The 27854-nt window shown below is 41.1% G+C and overlaps 3 protein-coding genes across 3 annotated transcripts; 2 read left to right on the top strand and 1 right to left on the bottom strand.

Annotated features, from left to right (window-relative positions):
• The first annotated feature begins 178 nt into the window (after positions 1-178).
• vbp1 (VHL binding protein 1) lies at positions 179-7778 on the top strand. The gene is made up of 6 exons (XM_022253327.2): positions 179-309; positions 893-1017; positions 2185-2251; positions 2779-2877; positions 3487-3625; positions 4440-7778. The coding sequence occupies exons 1-6, from the start codon at positions 220-222 to the stop codon at positions 4499-4501; spliced, it is 582 nt and encodes a 193-aa protein (XP_022109019.1). The 5' UTR covers positions 179-219; the 3' UTR covers positions 4502-7778.
• Positions 7779-8444: 666 nt separating this feature from the next.
• Positions 8445-26850, top strand: LOC110989160 (sodium/myo-inositol cotransporter 2-like). The gene is made up of 16 exons (XM_022253323.2): positions 8445-9016; positions 10409-10522; positions 10918-10989; positions 11655-11759; positions 12079-12138; positions 12392-12496; positions 12893-13001; positions 13731-13811; positions 14377-14594; positions 18625-18760; positions 19609-19716; positions 19982-20132; positions 20933-21104; positions 21561-21776; positions 22117-22249; positions 23915-26850. Exons 2-16 carry the CDS (start codon positions 10442-10444, stop codon positions 24178-24180), a joined length of 2013 nt encoding a protein of 670 aa, XP_022109015.2. The 5' UTR covers positions 8445-9016; positions 10409-10441; the 3' UTR covers positions 24181-26850.
• On the bottom strand, positions 14376-17703 carry LOC110989163 (uncharacterized). The gene is made up of 2 exons (XM_022253325.2): positions 17588-17703; positions 14376-17008 (listed from the first exon to the last, which is right to left on the bottom strand). Exon 2 carries the CDS (start codon positions 16979-16981, stop codon positions 14990-14992), a length of 1992 nt encoding a protein of 663 aa, XP_022109017.2. The 5' UTR covers positions 16982-17008; positions 17588-17703; the 3' UTR covers positions 14376-14989.
• Positions 26851-27854: the final 1004 nt, after the last annotated feature.

Raw genomic sequence — 27854 nt, 5'->3', positions numbered from 1 at the left:
CAAATTATTCTCATCATTCGAATTTCGGGAACTTATTTTGAGGTCGAAAATTCTCACATCTCAATTAATATCGACCACGGAGCTGGGCATAGCAAGACCACCCTCTGAAATGACAGGGTCCCGCCCATCCTAAACCTCGCCCAGTTTAATTTGTGATGATTTATGTATGGAGCCGGCCGGGGACTGGTTAGCAAGTTTACTGACAACGCGACGGCATGTATGATGGCGCTCGCCAGTGAGGAGGACAGCAAGTCCGCGAAGAAGATGAAATCCACTTCCCATTCAGGAATTCCCGAAGCAGTATTCCTGGTTCGTAGACATGAACATTCTCCTTATTTTAGAGCAGACTGAGGGGGGTCTTTCAGCGACCACTGCCTTTTTGTCTTAGATATTCAGTTATTTTTTATGGGTTGAAAATGCGTGACCAAGGAAAAGGCGAGGATAGTCTGGTGACTCTGCTCGCAAGTGTGCATGTTGGTGTTGAAAGTGATAGGTACACTTTCAATTTCAGGGATTTGTAAATGTCAGTAAAAATTTTCAACTGTCAGGACTGTTATAAGTATGGAATGTGCTATGATTTGGTAATATGTGCTATTGGTTCGTTTCATTAAAAGTATAGCAGCATTTCTTATTATAATTTACTAATGTTTAAGATGGATATTATTATGTAGCGTACATGGCCTAGTCTTTGTTTCTCCAATTTACCTACAATTCATTAATCAGTGGCAGTGTTTAACTTAAACTGGCTAGCACATTTATGAATTTCTTTATTTAACATGGAAAAAAGATGTAAAGTCTTTTTAAATTTTTTTTATCATTTTGTAATTGTTTTCAGGGTAAGTGGACAGAAGTTATTTTAAAAAATGTATTGCACTTATTTGGTCACCTGCAGGAGGATGTTGATGCCTTCATGCAAAAGCCAGAGAATGCAGACCCAACGGCAGTGGTCCAGCGTTTAGACGAGCAACACAACAAGTACAAGTTCATGGAGCTTAATCTACTTCAGAAGAAAAAGAGGTGCGAAACTAGATGGAGTCACTTAAAACTTGTTAATTTAAGCTTTCCCCTTTTAGTCTGAACACTGAGTATGAAAATGATATATTTGTCCTTTTGAATGTCATCAATTTTTTTCCCAGGTGCTCTGTGTAGATGATACCCAGAGATTTTACATACACCCCGGGGGGTTAGGGTTAACAGTGGTAAAATATGATAGGCAAATGCTGCAATTGGATTTAAAATTTTAGAAAATTGTCCAAAAATATGATAATGCATACTCGGATACAAAAATTCATTTTCTGCATAGAAAAGAAAGAAATAAAAGAAAGCACACGTGACTTTTACAAGGCCTCTTTGGCTTTTGCAATGCAAATTTGAATTCATGCTTGCAGCAAGCGACGCTTTGTCACAGATAAATGAGCAGGGATAGGCAATCAGAGAATTTAGGATTACTAGGGCTATCCCTAAACAATCCCTAACAATCCCAAATCCTCTGCTTTCAATACGATTTTACATACATCCTGGGGGTTAGGGTTAAGGTTATCGATTCAAACAGGAAACCCCTAAAATGGCAAGCTACATTTAGTAACATTACAAGAGCAGGCCTTCGTTTGCTGGGAAAAGTATGGAAAATATTAATGGTTCCAAACTTTGTTTATTTTTCAGTACGACTAACTAAACAGTGGCTTCAAACAGTGTCGTTACATCTGAAGAGAGTAGAAAGTTACACAAATCATTTAAATAATGGGTTTTACCCCTATACCCAATGTATATATTGATAAACACTGTATGCTCAGTGATTGTCCGAGAGCTTGCGAAAAAATTCATAAGCTTACTCAGGTGGGACTCGAACCCACAACCTCCTGCTTGCTAATGCAGACGTCTTAACCACTCAACCACCGGGCTTGCCAGGGTCGGTTGACCAGTCCGAGTTAGGTGAAGCAGCGGTTACCGCGAACTATTTTCAAGATGTATTTTTACTTTGGGGAGATGTTAATTTTTTCACAAGCTCTCGGACAAGCACTGAACATACAATGTTTATCAAAACCCGTTATATCAATTAACATCTCCCCAATGCAAAAATACATCTTGAAAATTGCACAAATCATGTTCTGAAGTGAAATTAATGTCAGGGACCACTTAAACTCTGCATTACAGTCGTGATTTCATTTTTGCTGCTGGTATTAGGTTGAGGTCCCAGATCCCAGACATCAAAAATACACTGGAGATAGTCCAACACATGCGAAGTAAACAGGTGGGCTTGACCGACATTTTCCTTGTACACATTTCTCTGTTCTGAAGTACGTGTATATCCATATGTACCAGCCTTTTAAAGCTTAGTTGCACTTGTATGAAAATGACTCGAAATGTAGAATATGTGTTCATGTGGTGTATTAGGCATCAAAATGCTTTAACCCCTTCACGGCGGGATTATTTTGACCGCGACTGCTGGGCTGTGGCATGCCCTGAATGGAGGGCTTTGTCCAGCAGCAGGCCCCATTGAACCAGCAGCTGCATGGTGAATAGACTGTATGTGTGGTATGCACTAATCCTCACGCAATGGTGTGGTAGTAGCAGTCCTCCGTAGCGAAGGGGTTAATTGCAAATCCAAAAAAATCGAGAGAAAAGATCTAAAGAGTAGATTTCCAGAAAACGAACACGTCAAATGGCTTTTTATAAGAGTGACCCAAAAAATTTGTCCATGAGCAGTGGACGAAGAAGAGCAATTAATGATCGCGATACTCCGGTGTAACCGAGAATGTTTGTCGTCTGTGACATCAGGGGTCCGGGGAAGAGATGGACACACAGTTTCTATTAGCTGACCAAGTGTACGCCAAGGCGTCCATACCTCCATCTGAGAGAGTGTGCTTGTGGCTAGGGGTGAGTAGTCTTACCAGAGTCTTTCCTGAATCCTTCTCAGCACTCCAAGAGGCAGAAATCTACTTTTGGGCCAGAGGAATAGAATTTTCGAAGCCTGGGGCTGAAGCTAGTTTCTGAATGGAGATTAGACGTTCATTGATGTCACTTGAGGGATTGGAGTGACTGAAATGAAATGAAGATGAAAATTTCCATTTGAGACTCCATTTGGGAGAAAATTGCCAAGTGAAATTGTTAAGATAAGGAGAAATCCAGGAAATTTCTGGCAGAGAAATTTTAACAATGACTGCAATAAAATGTTGTGACTTGCTAGCAAGGGATAGAAAGATTCTGTCTGAAATGTGAATCTTGCTTTGGGTTTTGGTGCAAAGTGCCAGAAAGCAGCCAAAAAATGCCAGCAATTTGAGGTCAGAAATCCTGAAATATTTTGAGAGATCAGACTTTTTCAGCAATAAGGCCATTCCGTGTACAAAGCAAAGGTCAGTGGAGAGCCGGTACCAACTGGTATCCATGACTGTCACAGTGATAAAAGTTAAAGCTGGATACCTGCACTTATTTTCTGTTGTCGGCAAACTTGCACCCTCACACCAGCTTTCTTTCTGCTCCCCACAGGCCAATGTGATGTTAGAATACACCATAGAAGACGCAGAATCCCTATTAACCAGCAACCTGTCGGCGGCCAGGGAGAGCCTCCTGCAAGTAGACACCGACTTGGACTTCCTACGGGATCAGTACACCACCACAGAAGTCAGTATCCTTTGAAACCAGAGGCCCCGTCAAAATCTGCCCCAAACACCTGTTCCTGAGTTTATGGTGTTAGCATGCCGAAAGTTACTCTCAGCAAAAATCAGTTGGGAACCGAGCAGAAGGAATGGACATTGCGTTGGCGTTTCAGCCGGTAACCTGCTCTTCCTGAGCAAATGTTATCTTTGCTTGGTTAATTTTGTGTGATCAGTTATACTATGGAATTGACTTCAAGAGGAGAAAAAGATGTGAAATCCTGTCAAGATGTTAATAATAGACGTTTATCCACAGCTCTGTGGCGGTTTCTACAATTTTGTTAGAAATTTGACATTGATAATAAAGCTTGAAATACTTTACCAGATCTCAACAAAATGACATACCACTGCTGTTTGCCAAGTGACGAAGCTATCCATGCTTCAAAATGTGCTCTCTCTTTGACTTTTCTCAAGTGTGTACCCACAAACATAAATAAAATGTGTAATTTGTCTGCACCTCGTCTCTTGGTAATGTGAGGATTTCCATTCAATTGAATTCCTGCCATTACTTCTGTTCCTGATTTTGAAGCGATAACCACCAATGTGTTGGAAGGAGATCCTTTTTTAGCAGTTTTTACGAGCCTAGAAGTCGGCAGGTTTCATAATAGCCTCCGTTTGAGTGGCTTCTTTTGTAATCGGTAAACATTTATTCATCAGTAACTGCAATGACAAGGAGAACCCCCCTTAGACACCGAAATTTGGAAAGGTAAAAAGCAAACACTTCCCGGAGTTGGTACAAAGCCTCGTGCAACTATAGCATTGGTGATCCTTAACCTCTCCTCACAGACATGGCTCGCGTATACAACTACGGAGTAAAGAAAAGACAAGGCGCCCAGTCGGCAAGCTAGGTGTACCCTTTTTATCCGACCACTCTACATGTTGAATTGAATGCAGCTTTTCCTATGGAACAATTCTAAACCGTTGAAAGCTCTCTTGAAATATGTATCACAAATTTTTGTGTTGTGCATTGTGAGTGACTTCAAGCTGATTTTTGAAAGGGGCAAAATCACACCGGTTTTATGTTTATCTGACCTGCTGTTTTCCTGTTTTGGTAATGTCAAGTGCATAAATGGGATAGAGCTTATTAGGCAACCTTCACTGGCCAGCGGGTTAAACTCTAACCCTGCCGGTTGCAGCCAAGCAAGGCAGTTGAAAAAGTCTGTTGGGCATTGTTGCGCAGGGGACTAGTTCCATGATAGAACAATGCCACTGCTTGATCCTTTGGGGCTGTCAATAAGCCATTTCCGAGTTAAATTTGAATAAAATCTGGTTCACTGAGCTATCTGATTGCACATAAACATAACGATTTAAATTCCCCAGACTAAAGACACTGTTGCTATACCTCGTGAATTTGGGGCAAGCTTTTGCATAGCGACCACCATCTCTGGAATGGACTGGTTCCTTTGTGCCCTTCTTATCCATTGAAAACAGTGTATTGGTGCAAGGCATCTCTTATGTAACTAAGCAAAAGCTTGCCCCAAATCACGAGGTATAGCAACAGTGCTTTTAGTATGGAGAATTCAAGTTGTAATGTTCACATGAATTAAAGAACTCAGTGTACCAGATCTGGGTCAAACTTAACTTGCAAAAGGCTTATTTGCCTTTGGCAGAGTTGACCCGTCAGATCTTGTTAGACTCTGCGAGGCAAATGACTTTTGAGTAATGATTCAAATTGACGCGTCTGGCAGGGTTTCTGGTCAAGGTACCCAGGAGGTTTAGGGTTAATTACCAAAGGACATTGTACAAAGTCAACATGGTTTGATAGCTGATTTTACTTCCTCAGGTATTGGAAGTTGACAGGACTAGTTCCCAAACCAAGGTAGCCAACGTCCAATGCCGAGCGGCGCTAAAATTGACCATCCACCCAAAATAAACCATTTTTGTTTTGCTATACCTCAGACATTCTCCGTTGCCACTGAAATTTCAGGAGCAAGGGAAAGGCAGTACGTAGGTGTGCCATCATTTGTTGGTGTCCAGCTTGAGGGAAGCACAGCTAAGGCAGTGCTCACAGATGCATACTTTGCCCGGGCAGCAGTTCCACTGAACTGTTCCCTGTTCAGTTCCAGACGCTAGCCTATTCCAGTTGTGCGCGGATACCTCTTATGCGCAACAGCAATAAGTGACATTCACATGGTGATGAATGGACCAGTGAGAGGTGGGCTCTCACTCATGAATAATTGAATATGTATGAGGTATGGTTATTACTCTTGTGGTACAGACGTACGGTGTAGTCCTTTTCCCCACCCGAGTATACACTGAAACGGTGCAGCCGAGGCACACAGAGGAGCCCAACAGATATATTACTTAGCACATTCATGTGCCTAGCAGAGATCAGCTGGGCACCAGTCACATGCAGAGCATGGCACTTTACTTTGGGTAATCAGTTTCCGCTAAGCAGGCATTTTCTGTGCCAAGCACATTTCTGTCCAGTGAGTGGGGTAAGAATGAAGTCTTTAAAAGTGTGGTCCAAGGGTTTTAGCTTCTGACGGCGGGAGGCCGAGCACTGGAGAGAAGGTGCGGTGAAGATGTCCTCAAGTTTGCTGAAGGACGCGGACCTGATTCAACCTGTGTATTCACATATTTATACCCACAGGATCTGGTTCTGTGGTTAGGGTGAAAAATGGTTGGCAGACTCACCTCAGTCTCAACTTGGTCCAGGTTTTCAAAACGGAAAACTATTCCCCACTGTGCGATTTCTGTCAGTAGTGCACTCTGAGTACTGGTTTTTTTTGGGGGGGGGCCAAACAGGTACTACGAAAAATTGCTACCATTGTGATGCAAATCACCATCCGTTGTGTTCCCAACAAAGTTTAGAAGTGTTGGTCGCTTTGAGGTTGCCACCAATTACATTTAATTGAGTTTCTGTTTTATTCCGCCTGTGTTTCAATTAGACGCTATCAGCAAATGGAGGCCTTTTGGATAATTGAGTATTTAAACAGTTTTGTACGTGAAGTAGTCATCCTTGCCGATGCTGCGTATCGTCTCAAACCGTCCATCAAGTATGCAAATTCAGTTTTGCATCTATCGGCAGAGTTGATTGGTTATGGAATGCATTTCACAAATTCTTGACCAATTTTGCAGAGCCTGGTCATACTTATTGCTCGCATGGCTCAGGTTTTACAAAAGGAATTTGGAGAAGGCGCCATGTCAGCCTCGCCGCATCCAAAAGTTGTGGCTGCGGCTTGGGGGGCCACTGCAGCGACCGCAACCGCTTCCCATAAGCACACATGTCACACTCGACCTTCTGACTGGCGTAAAGCACACCGCACCCTCAGCTTCTCTTGTACAGTCTATAAATTATGATTTTGTGACTCAAATGGGACCCATTCCGACAAATTGAGTCACAAGTCTCCAGAGCAGTTTGTTAGAGAAAGGCCTTTAAAAGAATCTTGCTGCATGGGCTGATATATCAAAACAAAGGACTCTGTTTGCTCTTTTTTTGTGCGGAGTAAAATCGAATGACCAACATTTGCCTTAAGACATATTTATGGGGTCCGGTCATAACTGTACAGATACAAATTTCCATCACATACCTAGCATTAATTAACCACACATGTGTAATTAAAAATTATGTATAATGAAATCAGGTGTTACCCTCACCGAATACTTAAATGTTGGAGTTCACAGGTTCATCACACAATTCTCGTGATCCAGCAGGAACTGGTGGATGACGAAAGTGACTGTTTCATGAGAACTATCACCGTGCAGTAATGTTGCATCGCTGAGCTCAATTAAACCTTGCATATGGTTGAAACCTCCTTGTTTACACCCAGCCTCTCCTGGGGCGGCAAATTAGCATGACACACAGCTGATCCATTTCAGGAATGTGCGAATAGAAGGGAATATGACTGAAAAGAGTTATGATGCACGTATGTCATATCAAAGAAATGGCAATAGTGGTTTCTTTTTCTTTCTGTTTTTATCAGCTGTACCCTAGTGAAGCATTCAACATTTGTGGGTCTACTTTTTATTGCACGTTTGCAAACTTTGCATCTACAATTTTGATAAATGCTCATTTCGTATTTTTTTTGGTTTTGTTTTTGTTTTTTCAAATTATAAGACTATGATTTTTTAAAAGTTAGTATAGGTGTTTGTTGAGTGAAATAAACTGAAGCCAAAGTAAAACCGTGTCGGTGAGTGTCTTTGTTTGGTCAGAGTTGTAAGAAGAAAATTTCCCACTGTGCATTTGCATAACTGCTTTCTGTCCACCATTGACCTACCACAAGAGAAGGCTGGTGAAAATGTGACCCTGCTGAAACAGAAATAGTTCTGCTTTTGTTCATGAAGGTCGCGCACCTATGCAGTTGTTTTAGGGCACGTCCACGACTGCCTGCATGCAATATCCCATATGCGACGGAGGTTTTACCCATGGAGGCATTCATGGATTTCAGTGTTTACTTTTTTTATTGCATTGATCAGGCACCTGGATGGAGAACACCTGCAAGAATATATACCCACTCGTCTTTGTGATAATTGAGTAATAAAGGAAAACAGGTTGCACCGTGTGGGATTAAAAAAGGGGCCCTTTTCATGGACTTTCCCTGCTATTATTTGTTGTTTTGTGACAAGATCTGGAAATCAATTGTCCACAGGAATTTCGAAAAGACAAATGTTCCATTTTGGGGCGTTGCATTTTACCTGCACAGCAAGAGTGGAAACAGTATTAACCTGCTTGTATAACATGTTTGAAGGAGCAAATTACTGGGCTTAAAACTCAGTACGATGGTTTCTCTGTGTTTGAAAGCATCAACAATATAACCTTTTTTTGTGGTTGGTTTCACAATGCAAATAGCCTTAAAATGCCATCATTTTGATCCGCATTCAGTAGTGTAAAAGTATGCTCTACATGTGTGAATGCCTACCATCATCAATAAGGCATTGCACTAGTGAACGCATCATGACCTGCTTTGTATGTTAAATTCTGTTCTGATGGTTAACTCAGTCTGGCTTTATATTTTGAGCTGTTTTTTTTTCCTTGGCTAAAATTTGCAAAGAAGAGATGAGATTTTTTTCTGGAGAATTTTATCTAGAATGCACGACCCTGCAAAGCACGACAGATGAATGAATGCATTAAAATATACCCGGGGTCAGCTTTGGAATCATTCTTTGCTTCGACAATTCAGTCTTTGCATTATGAAGAGCTGCTTCATGCAAATTGCCTCTTTTTATGGGAGTCAGAAGCCATCAGACTGTGACGCCGACCTTATTGTTGCGCGGATGACTTTGAGTGATAGCGCAGACTCGAAACTCAAGGCCGTGGTATTTGGGCACAATCAGAGGGGCTCTCGCACAATAATCAGAATAAGGCCTTCATATCCAGGTCACTGTTCAGCAAGTTACTTTCCACATCAGTTCTTCCTCTGGTAAGTATCACATTTTTTTCCCCAGTACCTTTTATTTTTACTGGCTCTGACAGGCGCTGTGCATTTTTTTGTTTTTTGTTTTCTTTTTCAGAGTTCTCATATTTTTGTTTCTGTGTCAAACATTCTGTTTGTTTTTCATATTTATCCTGATTAGTTTTGTTCGTTGTAGAGTTTCACTTTCCACTGAGCGGCTTCCTTTCCTTCGACATCATAGTGACTTGATCAAGTGCACAACATAAATTGAATGAAGCGCTCATGACTATACTTATCCTTGCAAAATTGTGTTGCAGTCAATTTTTTTGGGGGGGTGCCAACCTTTTTCCTGGAAAATCCAGGACTTGTAAATTCAGTTTCATAATAAAGCTTCCTGTTCATATTCATCAAGGCAGGAAGCTAAAAAAAAAAAAGTAAAAGCCTCTTCCTAATGTAATCTGCATCGTGTTTAACAGATTTTTTTTAAAACTGGGCCATCTGCGTTGTTTTCATATTCACACACCTCCATTTTTGTTCAGTTTCATTTGATAATTGTTTCTCTTTCATCTTGACTGTAACGTGTGTGTGAGTGTAACATATGCAGTATTGATTTAACTTCAGCAATCTCTTGACTTTCCTGTTTATTTTAAAATAAATATAATGTGCATGTATACACCTGTACGTTGACTTACGTATATCTGTTTTTCTTTCACACTGTAAGATCTAGAGGTGTGAAAGCCTATGAATTGTGTGGTAATTCCAATTTCTTTTTTGTGTGTAGATTCTTAACTAAGTATGTACTTTTTGAACGTATATTTTGTTTCTCTTAAATTTGCAAATTGTGTAAATTTATTGTGTTTTAATCCTGCAAAATAAATAAATGAAATGAAACTCAGGGCTCAGGAAACAATACAATCTGTTACAACTGACAGCGTCCATTTTGTTAGTATAAATGTACATGTACCGTTTGCAGTTACTTTTCATGGATCCAAATGTACTTTAAATTTCTAAAAACTCTTTTTATGGTAGATTTTTAATATTGAATTTTAAAAAATAGAAAGGGAATAATTCCAATGTTACGACGAGTGAGTAGATTTTTAAAACAGTGTTTCTCTTGTTTGGTAAAAAAACTTACTGTTATGAATATATTTGTGAGGAATTAATTCAGTTGCCGTCCCCGTTTTCCTTCTGCAGCATGTTATTGATGCATCAGCCTGTGCAGATCCAGGAATTGAAACAACTGATTACTTTGGCCACCCAAAAGTATTTACTTCGCCCCCAACAAAACTTGAAAAATGTGGTTTTGTGAGCCATCCTTGGATGGTACTACATGTACATGTAATGGGATATCTTTAGATTTGTCTCTAAACTGTGCACTGATCACAACCTCTGCGGTATTCCATGCCATATTTCTACCAGTCCACGTTGGTTGTTCCTTTGCCAGCAGACACCATGGAGCAGTTGGTCCTCGTCGCCTGGGACTATACAGCAATCGTTATCTACATAGTCCTTGTTCTTCTCATGGCGGCTTTTGTGAGTCCGCTTTTGAAAAGCACTTCTACATTTCTAAATCCAGTCATTCCATCTTTTCCATTTTTATTAAAAACCAGTTACATTATTAACTTGACGAAAAAAAGTGCCCTTGCTAAACTGTGACAATAATTTTTTTTTTTTATTTTGTCTAGTTTTTGCATTGTTGTTTTTTGCCCATTTTGCTAGAGATACATCATTTGATGCGTCACACACCAAAGAAATATATAGAAAATTTCACGATGTGAACTCGGTTCCCCCTTGTGAACCTAAAGAACCATTAATTTTTCAAAATAGGCCTACAAGATTTACCGGGACAGTTGGCTATAGAATCCACCTACTGCTCATCACTGATAATTTCAATTTTACATTTTTTTAATGCATGATTTTTTTTTCAGTCAATATGGGGAACGGACCGAGGTAGTAAGGAGGGCTATTTCCTTGGAGCTCGCAGCATGTCCTGGCTTGGGGTATGGTTAATCATCATTATTTTTGAATAAACCCTGAAAGTGGTTCATGGAGGCAGATCTTACATTTGGCTTTATCCAAAAGCCTTGGCTGTGTAGCCGCATGGTCACCTGTACTAGCCACTTGCTTGTGGCTGCACCTGGTTCCCACAGATGTGTGCTTTATTGCCAGCCACAGCCAGGACTTTCTGACACAGTCCTGGTTCAGTGTTGTCCTTGGCACTGAATTACGTCTCAAGTCCCAAGTTCTCTGCCAAATATTGAACTGAAGCAGGAGACTACAGGTTTTGCACAAAGGTGAGACTTCAGAATAAAGGAGGATTTCAGTTTTTGGAAACTACTCAGCTGAGGACTTCCAAAACTGGGAGTCCTTACAAAACTGGGAGCGCCTGAAATCTGAATGTTTCTTTATCTTCGTTGTGCATTTATCATCCAGGGTTACTGTTCTCTAGCTTTGTTCCCTCCTAACCAGTTCAGTATTTGGCAGTGAGCGTAGTACTCGAAAACTACTCAACCACCATATACTACTTACTGGTTACTTGATGGTCATTTCTGTTTGGAAAGTTCGGCAGTACTTTGGTGTATAAGTTTCTCAAGTTTAAAATCTTTGAAGGGCTAGCATGTAATTGACCAGACTTTCCTGTGTGGGCATACCCCTGCTTTGTTAGATTGGAGCATCGCTGTTTGCAAGCAGCATGAGCTTTGAGAGGATTATCTCCCTAACTGGGGGCGGGGCAGCCACGGGACTAGCAGCAGCGGCCACCGAAATACTTGTAAGATCGTAATTGTCTCTCATTTTGTTGTAAAGTTTTTCACACACCGCTCGGAAATCTGAATTTGTGTTTGTGAGCATTTTTACCATTTGCCTTTGTTTAATTCTTTATTTTTGATTTGAAATGTGCCCAAACTTTTCCACCAATGTTTTATCTGCACAGGGATAACCGTCCGGACTGGCTTATCCAGTCATTTGAAACCGATCAAAATCACACAGAAGAAGCTTGGAGCAGGGGTCACCAACATTCCTCACATATCATTGCACAGATAAACACTTTGTTGGTAACCTTACAAACTTTTATTCATGTGTTTCTCTAGGCGTTACCTTTTCTGTTGGTACTCGGATGGGTTTTTGCTCCTGTCTATATAACAAGCAATGTAAGTACATGTAAGCTTTGAAATCTACCGCCTTTCAAAAAGGGCGTTGAAGTTTACAATACTGATTAACCTATTACATATTGAAGTTCTGCTTAAATTACATTGATATTTCAAATCCTTTTTTAATTTTGTCATCAAAATAGTCATTAAAAAAATCTGCCTTTTTAAATTATCAAAGCCTGTCACCAAAAGGTCAATCGTAAGGTTCTTACAAGCCATTTTTTTTTTCTTTCTGATTTTGATGTGTCAAAAGGTGTACAGTCTTCCCCAGTACATTCACCGACGGTTCGGCGGTCAACGGATTCGCATCTTGTTGGCTATCATCTATCTTGTGATCTACATCGGAGTCAGAATTTCTGTGAGTCACGCCCAAAACCTGTTTTATTCCTCAGTCAAATCATCCATCAAATCCTTTTTAACCTCCCCCCTTACCCCCAACAACCAACATCCATCCACGCCACAACTTAGTAGCGTCCAAGAGAGACTGCAACTATTGCTTGAAATCTTAACGCACTCTTGTTCCATGAATTCCACTTTTCCCCCCATAGCATTGACAGATCCGTCAATTTAGATGTATTAAGTTAACTTATTTTTATCAATGTTTAGACTTTGTTGGAAATTAACAAGTTCAGTACCTGTATACACATCAAGCAAAGTTAGCTAGAGGTCAGTGTCGCGATGAATCCAAGAGATTCCGTGTAGTGTACATTGCTTATTTGGTATGTTTCCCGTTTCCAAACGTTTTCCTGAACAGGTGAATTTGTACGCTGTCGCTACATTCCTTCAGTCTATCTTCCCTGACTGGAGCATTTATGTTGTCATTATTCCTATGGTGCTTGTGGTGGCTTTGTACACAGTGCCAGGTAAACCGTGAACATCTTCAATCTCCAATGAGCCTTTTACGAGTTAAATTTGAATAAAATCTGGTACATTGAGTTCTTTAAATTCACGTGAACATAACAATTTAGATTCTCTATACTAAACACTGTTGCTATACCTCGTGATTTGAGGCCAGCTTTTGCTTAGTTACATAAGAGACTCCTTGCAACAACACTGCACTATTCTCCACAGATAAGAAGGGCACAAAGGAACCAGTCTATTCCAGAGATGGTGGTTGCTATGCAAAAGTTTGCCCCGAATCACGAGGTATAGCAACAGTGTCTTTAGCCTGGGGAATTCAAATCTTTATGTCTATGTGCAATCAGATAACTGAGTGTACCAGATTTTATTCAGATTTAACGTGCAAATGGCTCATTATAACTATTCCCTGTGAAAGAGTTCCATATCTGGACATGGCTGTGGGCCGCAAATCCTTGGAGACTGGTCCGAAAAATCCAAAGCATATTCTAAGCAAAGGCCTCAAACTTTTCCCTGCTGAATTGGACTTGTTGGGACGTTATCGCTTTCTAATGGCTCATACGTTACTGCAGGGACAAAAAGTAGTGATGTCCTTGTGTGGAATTCTTACCATTTTTGTGTGACATTCATAAATATCCTGTCAACTTAGTGACGAGAGAGTTACTGACAAATAACCTAAGTAATGATTGATTAATTGATTGATTGATAGATTTTACAATTTTTGTTTTTTACAGGAGGATTGGGAGCTGTTATTTCAACCCAGATTGTTCAGACATTTGTGATCATTGCTGGCTCATCTGTCCTTGCTGTTTTTGGTAATAGTCTTTCTACACTTCTAAAGAACCAACAATGGCTCATTGTCCTGTACACTCATGATAAATATGTCAGTGACCGATAGTCAGATTTCCTGACTAAAAGAGTCTTTTTGAAATGCCTAAATATTGATGTTAATTTTTCTGATACTGATGTACCTTTAAGAATCTCTGACTTACAGGTGTCTTTGTAAACTGTCCATACAAAAATGAGTAGTTGTGGGGAAAATAGAATCATACATCTCAAAGCCTAAAGGCCAATTCATACATCTCAAAGCCTAAAGGCCGATTCATACATCTCAAAGCCTAAAGGCCGATTCATACATCTCAAAGCCTAAAGGCCGATTCATACATCTCAAAGCCTAAAGGCCGATTCATACTTCAGACAAATGCAAAAGCAAAGCGAATTTGAAGTCACAAAATGTTTTGGGAAAAATTCACTCAACTTGATTTGTTCAAGTTTTGCAAATTTGCAGCGTGAACATTTCACCCAAACTTGCCTTAGCTTTTGCACATTTTTGAGTGTGTCTACATAGGCTGCACCCAGTGTCTTTGTTCTGTGTAACAGCGTACATGGAAGTTGGGGGATACTCGGGGATGAAAGAGAGGTACCTCAGCCAAAAGTCCGTCTCCAACGACAGCTTCATCAAGGTGGGCCAGACCTGCGGCTTCCCCGAGGAGAACGCCTTCTACGTGCTGCGAGATCCCGGCCAAAGCGACATGCCCTGGGCAGCTTTTCTGTTTGGCTACAGCAGCAATGCACTGTGGATGTGGTGCGCAGACCAGGTAAGAATCTGCTGCGCATCTCCAAAAGCACAGCCCACATAAGACAGTTATTTTTACTTGGGGAGGGAAGGGAGCGGCAGGGATTGGAAAACTTGGAAGCCAGTCACGACTGAATTTGTAAGAGATAATGTACCAGTGTAAATCCAGTGACATGGCAAGAGGGCTGAGCTGCAGATTGCCTTGGGACAAAGAATTTTGTAAACTAGATGACCTCTGAGCAGTTGATGACGGACTTGTGATTGACAGTGAGCTTATTTCAAATCCAGAAGACGCTCGCTGAAGCTCACAGAATCTTGAGTGAAGTATAGAAGTTGGTGTTTTTGAAATCTGGTTATGTCCTACTTAGCCTTTGTATGCTTCCTTTCAACTTTGGATCTCCAGAAGTTATTTTTTGCTCACAAACGGTGATAAATTTTAACAGTCTCTGCGGCAGCTACGACCAGATCACCAGTTGGCGTCATCGTGATGTTGTGTGGAAAGCCACAGTCCTTGATAATACCTCCTATGTATTGGCCGTTGGAGTGCAGACGATGGATTTCTCCCGAGGGTCGTCCATGCATGGCAATGTACACGCTCCCGTCCTTGGCCACGGCGTACACCCCAGTCGGCCCCCAGCCTTCGTTGGCATTGGTTATGCTCACGGCAAACACCTTGACGCCACTGAAGTCGATGCAGAAAAGCATCTGCTTCTTGTAGCTGCTGTAGATGAGCCGCTTCTTCCAGGTGGTCAAATACTCCTCGATCATATCGGCCTTGAGCGTCTTGATGTGAGTGCCATTCGGGTTGTACAGAGACACCTCCTTTTTGGTCTCGCAGCCCACTGCGATCAGGCTGTCCTCGTCCACCGCGAGGCACGTGGGGGTGCTGTCAGTGCCGCCGACTACTGTGAACTGGTGGAGGAGCTGGACTTTCCGGTTGAAAGTCTTGACAGTGGACCCGTCCAGCACTACAAGCTGGTCATTGCTGTTCACGGCCACGCACCGTGGAGTCAAGAGGTCCTTGATTTTCCACCGTTTAGCAACAGCAAGGGATTTATCCTTGCTCTTGGTCATGGGCGTGTAGGAAATCAGTTGCTTGTACCAGTAGTCTGCAAAAATGAGTTCGCCATTTGAGAACACTGCCACATCGAACACGCCTCCTAACTTCACCTGCTTGGACCCATATGACTTTATCTCTGTCACTAATTCCCAGTTCTCCTTTTGCCCCAAGTTTCTTGATTTTGTGCTCCCTTCCGCTGTTGACGCTCCTTTGTCCTTAGTCTCTAGAACTAGCGTCCCAAGAGACTTGCTCCCTGCCCTGAAGGCCATGTGGGAAAACTTGTCAGGCACTGTCTCCGCTTGCAACCGGGACGCTTCCTTGAGGTTTTGCAGAAGTTTCTGCTTGAGATCTAAAATCTCGTAGCGGCTTGCCTGAGCCATCACTCTGTTGGCCTCCTCCAGCTTGTGCTCTGTCTGCTCCACTCCTCTGGTATTTGCGATCTTGGCACTGTCACACGTCTTGAGCTTCTCTTTGTAAATTCTGGTCCCCTCTGTCCTCAGTTTCTCTTCCTCCTGTCTCACCCGGTCAATCTCCTCCCTGATCTTGGCGATCTTTTCCTCGGCCTTGCTTGAGATCTTTCTCAACGTGTCGTTAAACATGGCATCCAGCTCCTCCCTGGACTTGTCGATGCTGACCATGGCGGCGGCCAGCCTTGCCTTGTTCTTTTCGGCCTCGGACACCGCTTTGGCGACGTCTTGTTTGCACTTGTCCAGAGCCTGGTCCAGTCCCACGAGGCAGTGTTTGAGGTTTCCATGGGACAGGACGGAGCAAGTTGTGCAGACCAACTGCTCACATGTGCTGCAGAAGATGCTGAGATTCTGCTCGGGGTGCACGCCGCATTTCGGAATGTCGTCCCGCAGCCGGCTCTTGTAGATAATCTCCCCCGACCGGAGCTGGGCCAGCGTGTAAATCTTGTGGGACTTCATGACGGCCAGGCGCTGGTGCGCTCGTTGGCATTCCTGACAGAGAAAATGCGCACAGTCCATGCAGATTGAGACGGCCTGGTCTTTCTCGTCGCAGGCTTGGCACTTGATCTCTGACCCCTGACCCTCCAGCAGCTTTTCCTGCATGCTGACTTCCTCCACCAGGGCACGGAGTGTGAAATTGTTCTGCAGGCCCGTTACGCCGTTTTCACCCAGCATAGTTTCCTGTCTGCACAGAGGGCAGGGTAACGTTTTGCTGTTTGGATCCTGACTATCTCTGTAGGTCTGCAGGCATGCCAGGCAAAATGTGTGGAGACAGTCAAGTAATTTTGGCTGTATGAAACGATTACAGCAAATGGAACATTCCAGGTGTCCCTCGCTTATTTTACCAAGGACTGACTGAGCTGTGACACTTGATGAGGCCATGCTGAAAATTTGCCACACACAAAGGACCTGTGAATCAGAATAAATTTTATACCGATAACTCTTACTTTCCACGCCTTGATGTACTGCCGGAAAACGACAGCAATCTATCTTTTTAGTATGGACATTATCTTGTGCACACTGGCAATTTTTAAAAAGTCAAGACATCGCAACATTCACAGAGAACACCGAAATTTTTTAAAATCACTGAAATGTTTAAAAATCAGCTTGAGATTATCTTCAGAAACAGTTTGATCAGTATATGTGGTTCTGCTAACCCGCACCTTGGGAGAGGCTGCTTTAAAACTCATCCAGCACAAATTGCAACCATTAGCTAATCCATTGAACTGTGACAAAGCACTCCTATAATGTGCCACTGTTTATCTCGTCTCGAGGGCAAGACTTGTGACTGGAAAGTACATTTGATGGACTCAGCTACAGTACGGTTTTTCTATTCACAAATGTCTCATAAAAACCGGCAGAGTATCAAGACATTCAGAGGATTCCGAAACCTCTAAGTAGTTTCCTTTATAATGTGATAAATATTGTTTTGCTACTTTTAAAAAAACGCAAGAATTAAACAGGAAAAATGCAAGAAGTAGAACTTACTCTGAAGATGTGTTCGTAGATGTATTTTGTCAAAGTTGAATGTTGTCACTGCCACAGTAATCCACCTGTTTGTGTGCCACACAGTAATGGAATTACATGTCCTTGGGGAACTGACTGATGAGGAAGTACTGAAATTGTGCATTGCCCACGCACAGTTTCATTTTTACAATCTGTTGGCATGTAGAAGCATTCCGGAAAACAATGTAAACTTCACCACTTTGCTGGCCGCGGCGGAATTTAACCGATCCTTGAACAACATACATGTAGGAGGAAGTGCATGTGAACAAAGTGATATCATGTAGCTTGGTTATTGATAAAAACAATCATCAATGTTTATGGCACTTTATTTTTTTTCCTGTCAAACAAGCCGGCAGCAAAACGAGAAATGGAAAAACCAATCTGAAATGGACCTAAAGGAGAACAAAAGAATGACTCACATAGTGTGGGAAAATAAATACAAACAATATTTGAGAAATGTGGCACTCATGATTTACATCTCAAAATTTACTCCAGCGACTGGCCACTTGAAGGGCTGTGTATGAAGGTTTGATATATACTCATAGAAGTATTGAAAGTTGTTCTGCTAAATATATGACTCTAACCTCAAATGTACATAAATTAATCATAGAGCAGTTTTGTGCAGTAGGTACCAAATCTTTTGTTTCAGTGCGTTATCTAAAAACAATTACATCAATATCAGATAATTTAAATATTGAATGAAAGTATGTCTTTTGAAATAAAGGAATAATCTCTTTTTCACAATTGACTCCCAAGATAATCATACCAAAAGATGTCATGGTTTTCCTGAGCAATTAACAATTCATTAAATGGGTACTATTTCGAGTTTTTGCCACAAACTTGTGTGTGAGTTGTTTTTTTCTGAGGTTCATATAAATGTAAGATACAGCTCCAAGTAATTCTAGCTTTATTATTTTAATCAGAAAACAGTTTTAGAACTTACAAGATTGTCAGTTAAAAGGACTTGGAATATAAGCACTAAAGGAGTAACCGTTTCAATAATTGGTTGTGTCTTGCAGTTGCTTGTTCAGAAGACGATGTCAGCCAAGAATCTGTCTCATGCCCAGGGAGGCTGCATTTTGGCCGGGTACCTCAAGATCCTGCCCATGTTCCTGCTTGTGATTCCAGGAATGATCAGCCGCACCCTTTATGCCAGTAAGTCATTCAAAAGCTTTTTTTTCCTTTAAACCACTTGCAGATGATATTATTTTTGGCCAAAAATTTCTGCATCCGAAAAGGGAAAAGTGTAGTAGGCAACTTTTGATATACAGCCAAATACTAATGCTTAAGAGTCGAATTAACAGCATCTGTACAGTCCATCTTGCCACAAGCTCACATTTTTCAATAGTCCCCAAGTACAGTCCTTTGATTGTATGGAGCAGTCTGAAACCAATTCATGTCCAGCTGTTCTCATTCTTGATGAACCACCATTATCCAGTTGAAGGGTTTGGTTTGCTGAGTTTTCCACTAGGAGCCTTGGGACTTTGCCCGGCCTGCAGAGGTTCAGTTGAAGAGATTGTAGATCGCTTGTTGCTTGATTGATTTTCACCTGAAGGTAGTGGTGTAAATCTGTTCCAGGGACTCGGGGCATTGGGGATGACTTAAATGGAAAATTGGCCCGGATGTTTTTTAAAAACATGTTTCAGACGATTCTATTTAGAACCACTAAAAACAGGAATAAAACAGGCTTTAAACAGGCTAAAAACAGTGTGAAAGAAAATAGTTTTAAAACAGGTTCCTGTGTTTTACTCCTGTTTTATGAAAACATACATTTGCATAAACTATTATTTATAAGATACAAACCAGTAGCACCGACTGATGTATTTGTGTTTTTCACATGCATCGGAATGGACTGTTTTACTCAAGCATATGTCTACATGTGTAGGGAATATGTTTTTCAAATCAATTTAATCAATTTCAACCAGTTGATTGACACCCCACCATTCAAACCAATATCCAGTCTGAGATACGGTACATACACCCATGTGGTTCCTCCTCCTCAGATGCTGTAGGCTGTGCAACAGCAAAGCAGTGCCTGGCAGCATGTGGCAACCCTCGGGGCTGTGCTGGCGTTGCACTGCCAATGCTCATCATGGGACTTCTGCCACAGGGTAAGTGACCAAACACCGTAAGAGCCAATTCATACTGAGTCATTCAAATGCTTTGGGGGATGCAGAAAAAATTTCTTTGGATGCAAACAACAGTATTTTTCATTTTTATATCTGCAATTGGTTGACAACAAAGTTGGGCTCGCTTTTGAAAGATCTTACGAGAGTTGACAAAGAAGGTTTTTTAAGTTTCAAATCCTCCACTTTGGTTGGAAGTGAGGCATCCTGCTACCACACACAGTCCCAAGTCAAATCCCTTTCTCATCAGGACTGCATGGCGTCCTGTTGGTCGTGATGTTGGCTGCTGCGATGTCCGACTTGTCGTCCGTGTTCAACAGCGCTGCCACAATCATCACCATAGATATTGTCGGAGGCGTGAAGAAATATTTAATGAGCCGATGGTCCATGGCCGCAGCCAGGTAGGATATGGAATTACACAGATGGTGAGGAGAACGGGGATGATAGTCCATGTCAGTCATGCCTTTTACTAATTCTCATCTTGTGTTATTAAAACAAAGCATTTCTTAAGGGCACTGGATGAAGCTTGCTGGCCTTAAAAAACTTGTACAGCAAAGATAAGTTCATTTCAAAGTTGAGGGAAAAACGTCGGACAGATGTTCCAGGAGAGACCCGTGGAATTAGTTAGGAACTGAAAATCCATAGGCAGATAGGGGTGGCCAATAGGAGCCATGCTGCTCCCCCGGTTAGCACCGTGAAAACTGTTACTGGAAAAATAAATAAAGAAAGGCAGGGGTTGTTTTTGCTGTATTTAATTTCCTTTCTTTCCAAAAGCGTGTAAAAAGCCCCAAAATGTTGCCTTTCCCTTTAGAAAGAACAGAAAAGGTTGCATAAAAAAGTTCCAAATTATTTGCCCCCACCTCCTGAAAAAAATGAAGTCATTCAATAAGTTCTGAATCCACCTTTGTGAAAATCCAATCTGTATGTATCAAGTCTGGGTTCGAAGGAAGGAAATCAACACTGCACTAACCGCACAGACTCTCCAAAGGTTCCTTCCCTTTTTTCTACCACTGGATAGATCACTCTCATAAAGTGTCTGAGTTCTTGGCATAAATAGGAAACTGCAAGTTTACATAGCAGTGAATGATGTCCCGTTGTGGCTGTACATAAGATCCCGTGCACTTTCATATCGGTATGATGATTTCTTACAGGCTGAGGAGCAGCCCCATAACCTTCAAGTTCTTCTTCATTTGCTCTCTAGAACGGCCATTCTTGTCATGCTGGTAATCTCTTTTGCCTGGGTCCCCGCAGTCCACTTTGGCGTTGGATTGACTGAGGTCTTTACTGGCATCCTCAAGGTGCAGTTTGGTTTTGCACCGTCAATTGCCGCTGTGTTTCTCCTGGCCGTTGTTTGGCCGAGAGCCAATGAAAAGGTAAATTGTGTCATTTTCCGTCCTCGTTTTGAGTTGAAAAGGTGCTTCATTTTTTGTACTGAATAAATTTAAAGTGCGATTAACGCAGGCTGGATAGAATTGAGGAGACGTTTTGGCATGGTTAAAGTTCAAGGTTTGTAGAACATTTTGTCTGCAATGGTTGGTATGGCTACTCACAAATTTATAGAAATGAACTTTTTTCTCAGAGTTCCATCAAATCAAGGCACAGGATAACTTGTTGGGGGCTATCCGCCTCGACTAGAAGTACCCCCTCTGTGGTTGAACAGAGCCAGGTGGTCCGCAGTACTCAATCGATCATAGTGAGTACCGCAAGCGGAGTCACGGTTGCTAGGATAAGCACGTCCTCTCTTGGTCAAGCTCGAGGCCCATAGCAACGTACTTCAGCTCAAGAAAGGTGTGTTCTTCCTAAGTAGATTTGTGACCTCATTCTTCCAGGGATCTTTCTTTGCCCTGTTGACTGGTGTAGCCTTGGGCATTGTGCACATAGCGTGCAGCATCGCATTCCCGGAGCCCAGGTGTGGAACCGAGGACAACCGCCCGATGTTCTTCCAGAAGGTTCACACCTTCTACATCACTCTGATCATTTTTGTCATCACCGTAATCGTGGACATCATCGTCAGCCTCTGCACGGCTGCACCAGAGGATGGCCGGGTAGGTGCTAATTCAAACGATTCTTTAAAGTCAGTTGTGGTGTAGCTATTGGAATGATCGATCAGGCAATAGAATGGTTTACAAGTATCTCTAAACTGCCATAAGGAAAATTGTCTTCAGTCAAACCTGAAGCTTTTTAAAGGCAAGTATATTTCATGGTTTTGCGAGGAATTCTGGCCTGTAAATTGTGATCATCAGTATATTCCGTAGTTGGCAGAGCTTTGTTAGTAGGGCCCCTTGTTTACGGGGTTTCATTTTAACGTTTGTGGATTGTTCCATTCGCCCAAATGACTCCTTTCTTGTGGTTTGTTAGGTATTGACCTTTTTGTTTGTCCTGCAGCTTGTGCGCACCGTGTTCTGGCGCCGTCACAGCTCCGCTTCAGCTAAAAGCTGTAAAGTGGAGAAGAAGAAGAAATTACAGACTCCCCACACCGACCCATTCCAGTTGCTGGTAGAGGAAGATGCGTATGAAGGTAAGACAAAACCCCTGAAGACCATGACCCCCCCCCCCACAAGACCAACACAAGACTTCACAAGACCCCATCACAAGACCACTGAAGACCATCGCAAGACCAACAAACAGATCTCCCAACCCTCCCAATTTTGGCAGATTTTCCGTCAAATTGCAATTTTGACACGCCTATTACCAGAAACTGTCCATGTAATCTTGTGCATTTACCATTTAGTACGACTTAGCCAACTTAAGGCGGCTTTCCGTATGTACCTTTTTTGGATGCGTTGCGTATACGATGCGTTCATGCATTTCACTGACACGGATGCAAAATCGACTCCATAACACACGTGTGCATTGTGTATATACGGCTGTCAAAATCACTCTTCGGGGAGCAATTTGACGGATACGTGAACACTTGGTGCAAGTGTTGATGTGCATATGGAAAGGCATCCCTACCCGAACAGTCAGTGCAGTGCACATTGTATACGCCACATCCATGGGCAGCGCCTTCTTTTGACGCGTACCAGCCACAAGATGGATGTGATACATAGACGTGACACCAAAATCGTTCATGGACAAAAACGCTTTCTATCGACAAGCTGCATTAACACTGCATGCATCCCACAGTGCCCTGTTTCAGTTGGAACCACAGCTGAGAATGTTTGGATCCCAGATTAAGCACTGCTGTGAAATTGACATTATCATGCCAAGTGTGCAAGCACCATGCGGTGAATTTTTCGCTGAATTTCGCAGTGAATCAACGCATTTAGGAGATGAAAAATTATTGCGGACCATTTCAGATAATGTAAACTCTTGTGGAAATCAAAATTTTATGGTATCGGTGAGTACGTGCAGTACTCTACATCATCACGGACACTGACTCAACTCTTGTACAATGCAGCACTTATTTTTCCCTGTTCATGGTCATAAATACGGAGAATATTCTGATTCCTCGTGAAAAGTTCCGAATTTTGGAGGGAAGAATTCTGAATTTTGGAGAGAAGGATTCCAAATTCTTGATAGCCCATGTTGGGAGGTTTGCCGATAAAAGACCTCCAGTCTGAATGAATTAAAGTCACAAAGTATTTCAAATGAACTGCGACAAAAGTATTCCTTTGTTGTTGTTCGCCTTTTACATGTGACTGGTCTCTAAACTGGTCTTGCGATGGTCTGAACTATAGCACTGGGTACCGGTACAATGGATGAAGGATATCTGGCATAGCCAGAAGTATCTTGAAACAAATTCTGAACCAGTCATTCTTTATTTTAAAAAAATGACTCTAAATTACATTTGAAACCTATGAAATTTAACTTGCTCCAGCCAAAGTTGCTGTCAACATAATGGAAATTTGTTTCACAAGTTCCTTTGCACAAATCCTGTCCCAAGATCACATCAGCGGCAAGCAACAGGATGCAAAGTGACAAGGAACACTTTTGTTGCAGTTCATGTGGATAGCTTGTGACCAGGATACAACTAAATGCAGTAACTTATGATAGACTTAATTACTTTCTACAGTGATGCTTATCAATAATTATGGTGCAAAATGTCAAGCTTTTGAAGAATGCAGGAGTCAAATTCGTGTTGTGAGATTTATTTAGAAAGAAATGCTGTTGGATAATTTGAGAACTCCCAATTTGTCAAGGATTCTTGGCAATATGTAGAGATGTCATTTGAATGTCACAGATGAGATGACTCACTGGAGGAGGAAATCTAAGATGCGCCTCTGCTATGAGTGGGCCTGTGGCTACGCAAGCTACGATGTCACCCCGAGGCCCAAACGGAGCCGGGAAGCCTTCAGTATGGCCAAGTACAAGGCAGTAGACATCCGGCAGAGCCCCTGCGCCAAGGTCTTCCTGAACATCAACCTGGTGATCGTTCTGCTGGCCGCCATCACCATGTTTTCGCTCTTCTCCCTGCCAGCCAACATCATGTTGGACAGTGGTCTTTGAGCATAACCGTTGGGCAGCATTGCTTTTAGGCTGTCATAACCGAAACTTGGATTGGTCGTTTCTCAGCAGTGCATTTCTCTGGGTCGTTGGAAAGGAAAATCTCCTAAAACAACCAAACCAATTCTTGGTTGTGACCACCAAACTGCACCACCAAAAATGCCTGTTCAACCATTCATTGTTCCGAAAATTGTCTTGGTGCGCATGAAAAATTCAGTCAGAAGATGTAAACTGAAGTATGGTGAAAATTCTTAAGAATAAGACTAAGGGTGTGTCCAGAACCAAATTTTTTTGGGGGGGAGGTGTCCAACAAATGTGGAAATTTCTTTCTCCAACCCAATTATGGCTATTGCCCTTCAGAGGGTCAGGCTGAATTTGTTGGCTTTTACACGTTTGTAGAGAGAAAGGAGAGAAATTAACCCCAAAAAAGATCATCTTTCATTATTTCTTAAATAAAAAAATGTGTTTTTTCTGTAGGGTTTCTCTAGCATTTAAATGGACCAATTTCATGGGGCATGTGAGCATTAGAATTCACCAAAGGTTCTGCTCAACAAAAATACACAAGATCACATGAGAGCTTTAGTTCTTTTGAATCTTTCTTTACCCTTTTTCAATTGAATGGCTGGAAAATTCGATCAGTGGATTGTGGTCGACAATCATCAGGGCTATAGGCACCTTTTTTTAGTAAATTGACCACTCAGAATTCGGTGAAGTCAGAATTACCTAATGTTATAATGTTTAAGCTATCAAAATGGTGAAAAAATGACTTGAAGACAAGTTTTGGAGATTGTGTATGAGCCATGTTAATTTTCATCATATGCTGGTTTTTGCTTTTGTTGTACTTTTGTGTTAATCTGTTGGTAGTTCAGGGGCCCATTTCATAGAGCTGCTCGAGCACAAAATTTGCTTAAGGGCAAAAAAACCTTGCTTAAAAAACAAAGGTTACCAGCTCAAAATCTATGTGATTGTCATGTTAACCAAACGACAGGTGAATACCATGGCAAAACAACAAACATCACAAGGAGTTTGGGCTGGTAACCTGATTTGTCAAGCAAGGTTTTTTTCACGCTTAAGTAAATTTTGTGCTTAAGCAGATAATCACGTTTTCTGTGCTTAAAATGTGTTTGCCTGTAAATTGACCCCAGTTGAATTTGCACAGAAAATATTACCTTGCCTCTCTGTCCTGAAGATGCTGTAAATAGCGATGCTACGGTTGGCAACCAGTGAGGTTTTAGTCATTTGCTGGAGGTGGACAAAGTTGTTTCAGTAGCTGTTTTTGTTATTTGTGGGGTAGGGGTTACTGAGACCTTTACACTTTTCCTTGATGTAGGTAGGGGTTACTGTAATAATAAACCCATGCTTTTTAACGGGCCATTTTTTCTTACATGTTGAAGGGTGTAGCAAAACAGGGACATCAATAAACTTCAACGTTGTATTCCATATTCTGTTGGGTTTTTTTTGAAGACCACAAACCTTCAGGGGTTCGTGAACAACTCAGTGGTACTTTGTTTCATCTGCAAACGAATCTGGTGCTCCACGGTCTCTTGTGTAAAATACAAAATGAATTTGTTGGAAGTGAGACGGGTACTTCATTGTGAATTAAGAGTGGATACTGATAATATTGAAGCCAAGATTGTTGATTTCTAAACAAAGAGCAGCGGCAAAACCTGGAGAGCTAGGTGGAGCTGGTAGGTTCTCTGTGAGACATTTGTAGGATCATGAAGGCATTATCCAATCATCGTTGTTGATCCAGGTCAGTTTATTTTCGAACTTTGATTGGAGTGAGTTGTTGAGTTGAAAATTAAAACTGACATGGTTTCTTCTTCTTGTTTCATTTTTGTAAATTGGGCTAAGAAGGTTCAACAGGATGTGGTAACAGTTTCTTTTTAATTTTGGTATTTTATGCTTACCGGGAGCTTCATGACTTGGTTTTGGAAGGGCCTTGCTTTGTTTGTATATTTGTATCGAAACAGAAGTAGTCAACAGCTATCGTGTGATGTGATTGCCCTGGTGCTGTTGTTGCTATGGCCTTGGCATATATATTCATTCAGGCATATTATTCATACCTTTCAAGGACACAAAGTCTTCTCCCAGTGCCTTATTTATTTTGGTGCAGTCTAATCCAAGATATTTCTTTGACCCCTCTAAAACGTTTGTGATGACCAGGAACGTGTTCCAAGGAATAATTGAAGTCATATATGGACGTTTCAAGCAAATTCGGAACTCCAAATTTGCATTTTAATTAAATACTGATCAAATTTTCACTCTTCTGGAAATCCTTGAGAATGGTTTTTATTTAAGGACTACGAAATTTCTTTTATGCAAGTTTCACACCAATTCAGTAATCAAAATTTAACACCCAAATTAAATAACTCTTCAACCTCACATTTTAATTAATTTAATGCAGAGTTTACGTGTCTCTAAAAGTTAACCTCATTTTATCCCATGCATTTTTATATACTTTTTGATTTTCTCACACAAACATATTACTTGATAGCAATTCCTAGACCGTTTTAATGGACAGAAATGACCAGTCAACAAAATATATAATTATATCTTTGAAAACTTTTATTGCAAGAGCTAACACTTACACATTCTTCAATATTAAAAGTCTAATCTGAATAATTAAAAGTCTATTCTGAATAATTAAAAGTCTAATCTGAAAAATTAAAAGTCTATTCTGAATAATTAAGTTTATTCTGAATGATTAAAAGTCTAATCTGAATAAATAAAAGTCTAATCTGAATAATTAAAAGTCTATTCTGAATAATTAAAAGTCTAATCTGAATAATTAAAAGTCTAATCTGAATAATTAAAAGTCTGATCTGAATGATTAAAAGTCTAATCTGAATAAATAAAAGTCTAATCTGAATAATTAAAAGTCTATTCTGAATAATTAAAAGTCTAATCTGAATGATTAAAAGTCTAATCTGAATAATTAAAAGTCTGATCTGAATAATTAAAAGTCTAATCTGAATAATTAAAAGTCTGATCTGAATAATTAAAAGTCTAATCTGAATAATTAAAAGTCTGATCTGAAAAATTAAAAGTCTAATCTGTAGCAGCAAATTCAGTGTTTTGCTTCCGACCTGATTTACCAAAATTCAACATTTAATGTTTTGCCCAAAGCATGAAGTTTTGATGGTTGAGAGTGGGAATTAGCAAATTAACTGTTGAGGCAATTTATGAATAGTGAAACTCTTCGGGAGAATATAAACCGTGAAAAACGAACAAGTTTCCAAATCATACAAAAGACTAAGTCACGTGGATCGATGCTTTAAATTAAGAACATTTCTAAATTTCACAAGGTTTTTTGCATGTGACTAGTTTAATTTACAATATTTTACCCGTATCTCCGTCAGCGGGACCTTATGCAATATGAGACGCCATTTCCGTTTATAATTATTAAGTGACACCGGAAATTTGTTTCAATTGAGCTAAATGGTGATGGTATCTACAAAAATCCACTGGCATTTAAATGTATTAGTCTGAATTTATTTCCAGGGCCTTTTTTCTTCCCATGAACCAACATTTTGAGTCTGGCCCAGGGCACAAAGTCTACTCCTGTGCCGGTGCCGGGCCATTAGGGCTTGTACTATTTCAACATCTCGATGCCACGCCTACAAAATCTCAACGTGCTGTTCACACAGGCGCCGCAAAAAATACTTCGTGCAATA

This window comes from Acanthaster planci, linkage group LG15 (genome assembly GCF_054643075.1).
Source record: "Acanthaster planci isolate LZ-2023a linkage group LG15, COTS_SCS, whole genome shotgun sequence".
In the NCBI taxonomy this organism is placed as follows: domain Eukaryota; kingdom Metazoa; phylum Echinodermata; class Asteroidea; order Valvatida; family Acanthasteridae; genus Acanthaster; species Acanthaster planci.
Note: the sequence above shows the minus strand (reverse complement) of the source record. Positions and strands in the feature narration are given on the sequence as shown.

Bases quoted from the DNA above. Each gene is read 5' to 3' on its own strand.
- vbp1 (XM_022253327.2), top strand. From the start codon at position 220: ATGATGGCGCTCGCCAGTGAGGAGGACAGCAAGTCCGCGAAGAAGATG. The intron at 310-892 runs GTTCGTAGACAT...GGTCACCTGCAG, and splicing joins TTCCCGAAGCAGTATTCCTG to GAGGATGTTGATGCCTTCAT. The intron at 2,252-2,778 runs GTGGGCTTGACC...CTGTGACATCAG, and splicing joins AACACATGCGAAGTAAACAG to GGGTCCGGGGAAGAGATGGA.
- LOC110989160 (XM_022253323.2), top strand. From the start codon at position 10,442: ATGGAGCAGTTGGTCCTCGTCGCCTGGGACTATACAGCAATCGTTATC. The intron at 19,717-19,981 runs GTAAGTGACCAA...CTTTCTCATCAG, and splicing joins CATGGGACTTCTGCCACAGG to GACTGCATGGCGTCCTGTTG. The intron at 21,777-22,116 runs GTAGGTGCTAAT...TTTGTCCTGCAG, and splicing joins CTGCACCAGAGGATGGCCGG to CTTGTGCGCACCGTGTTCTG.
- LOC110989163 (XM_022253325.2), bottom strand. From the start codon at position 16,981: ATGGCCTCATCAAGTGTCACAGCTCAGTCAGTCCTTGGTAAAATAAGC.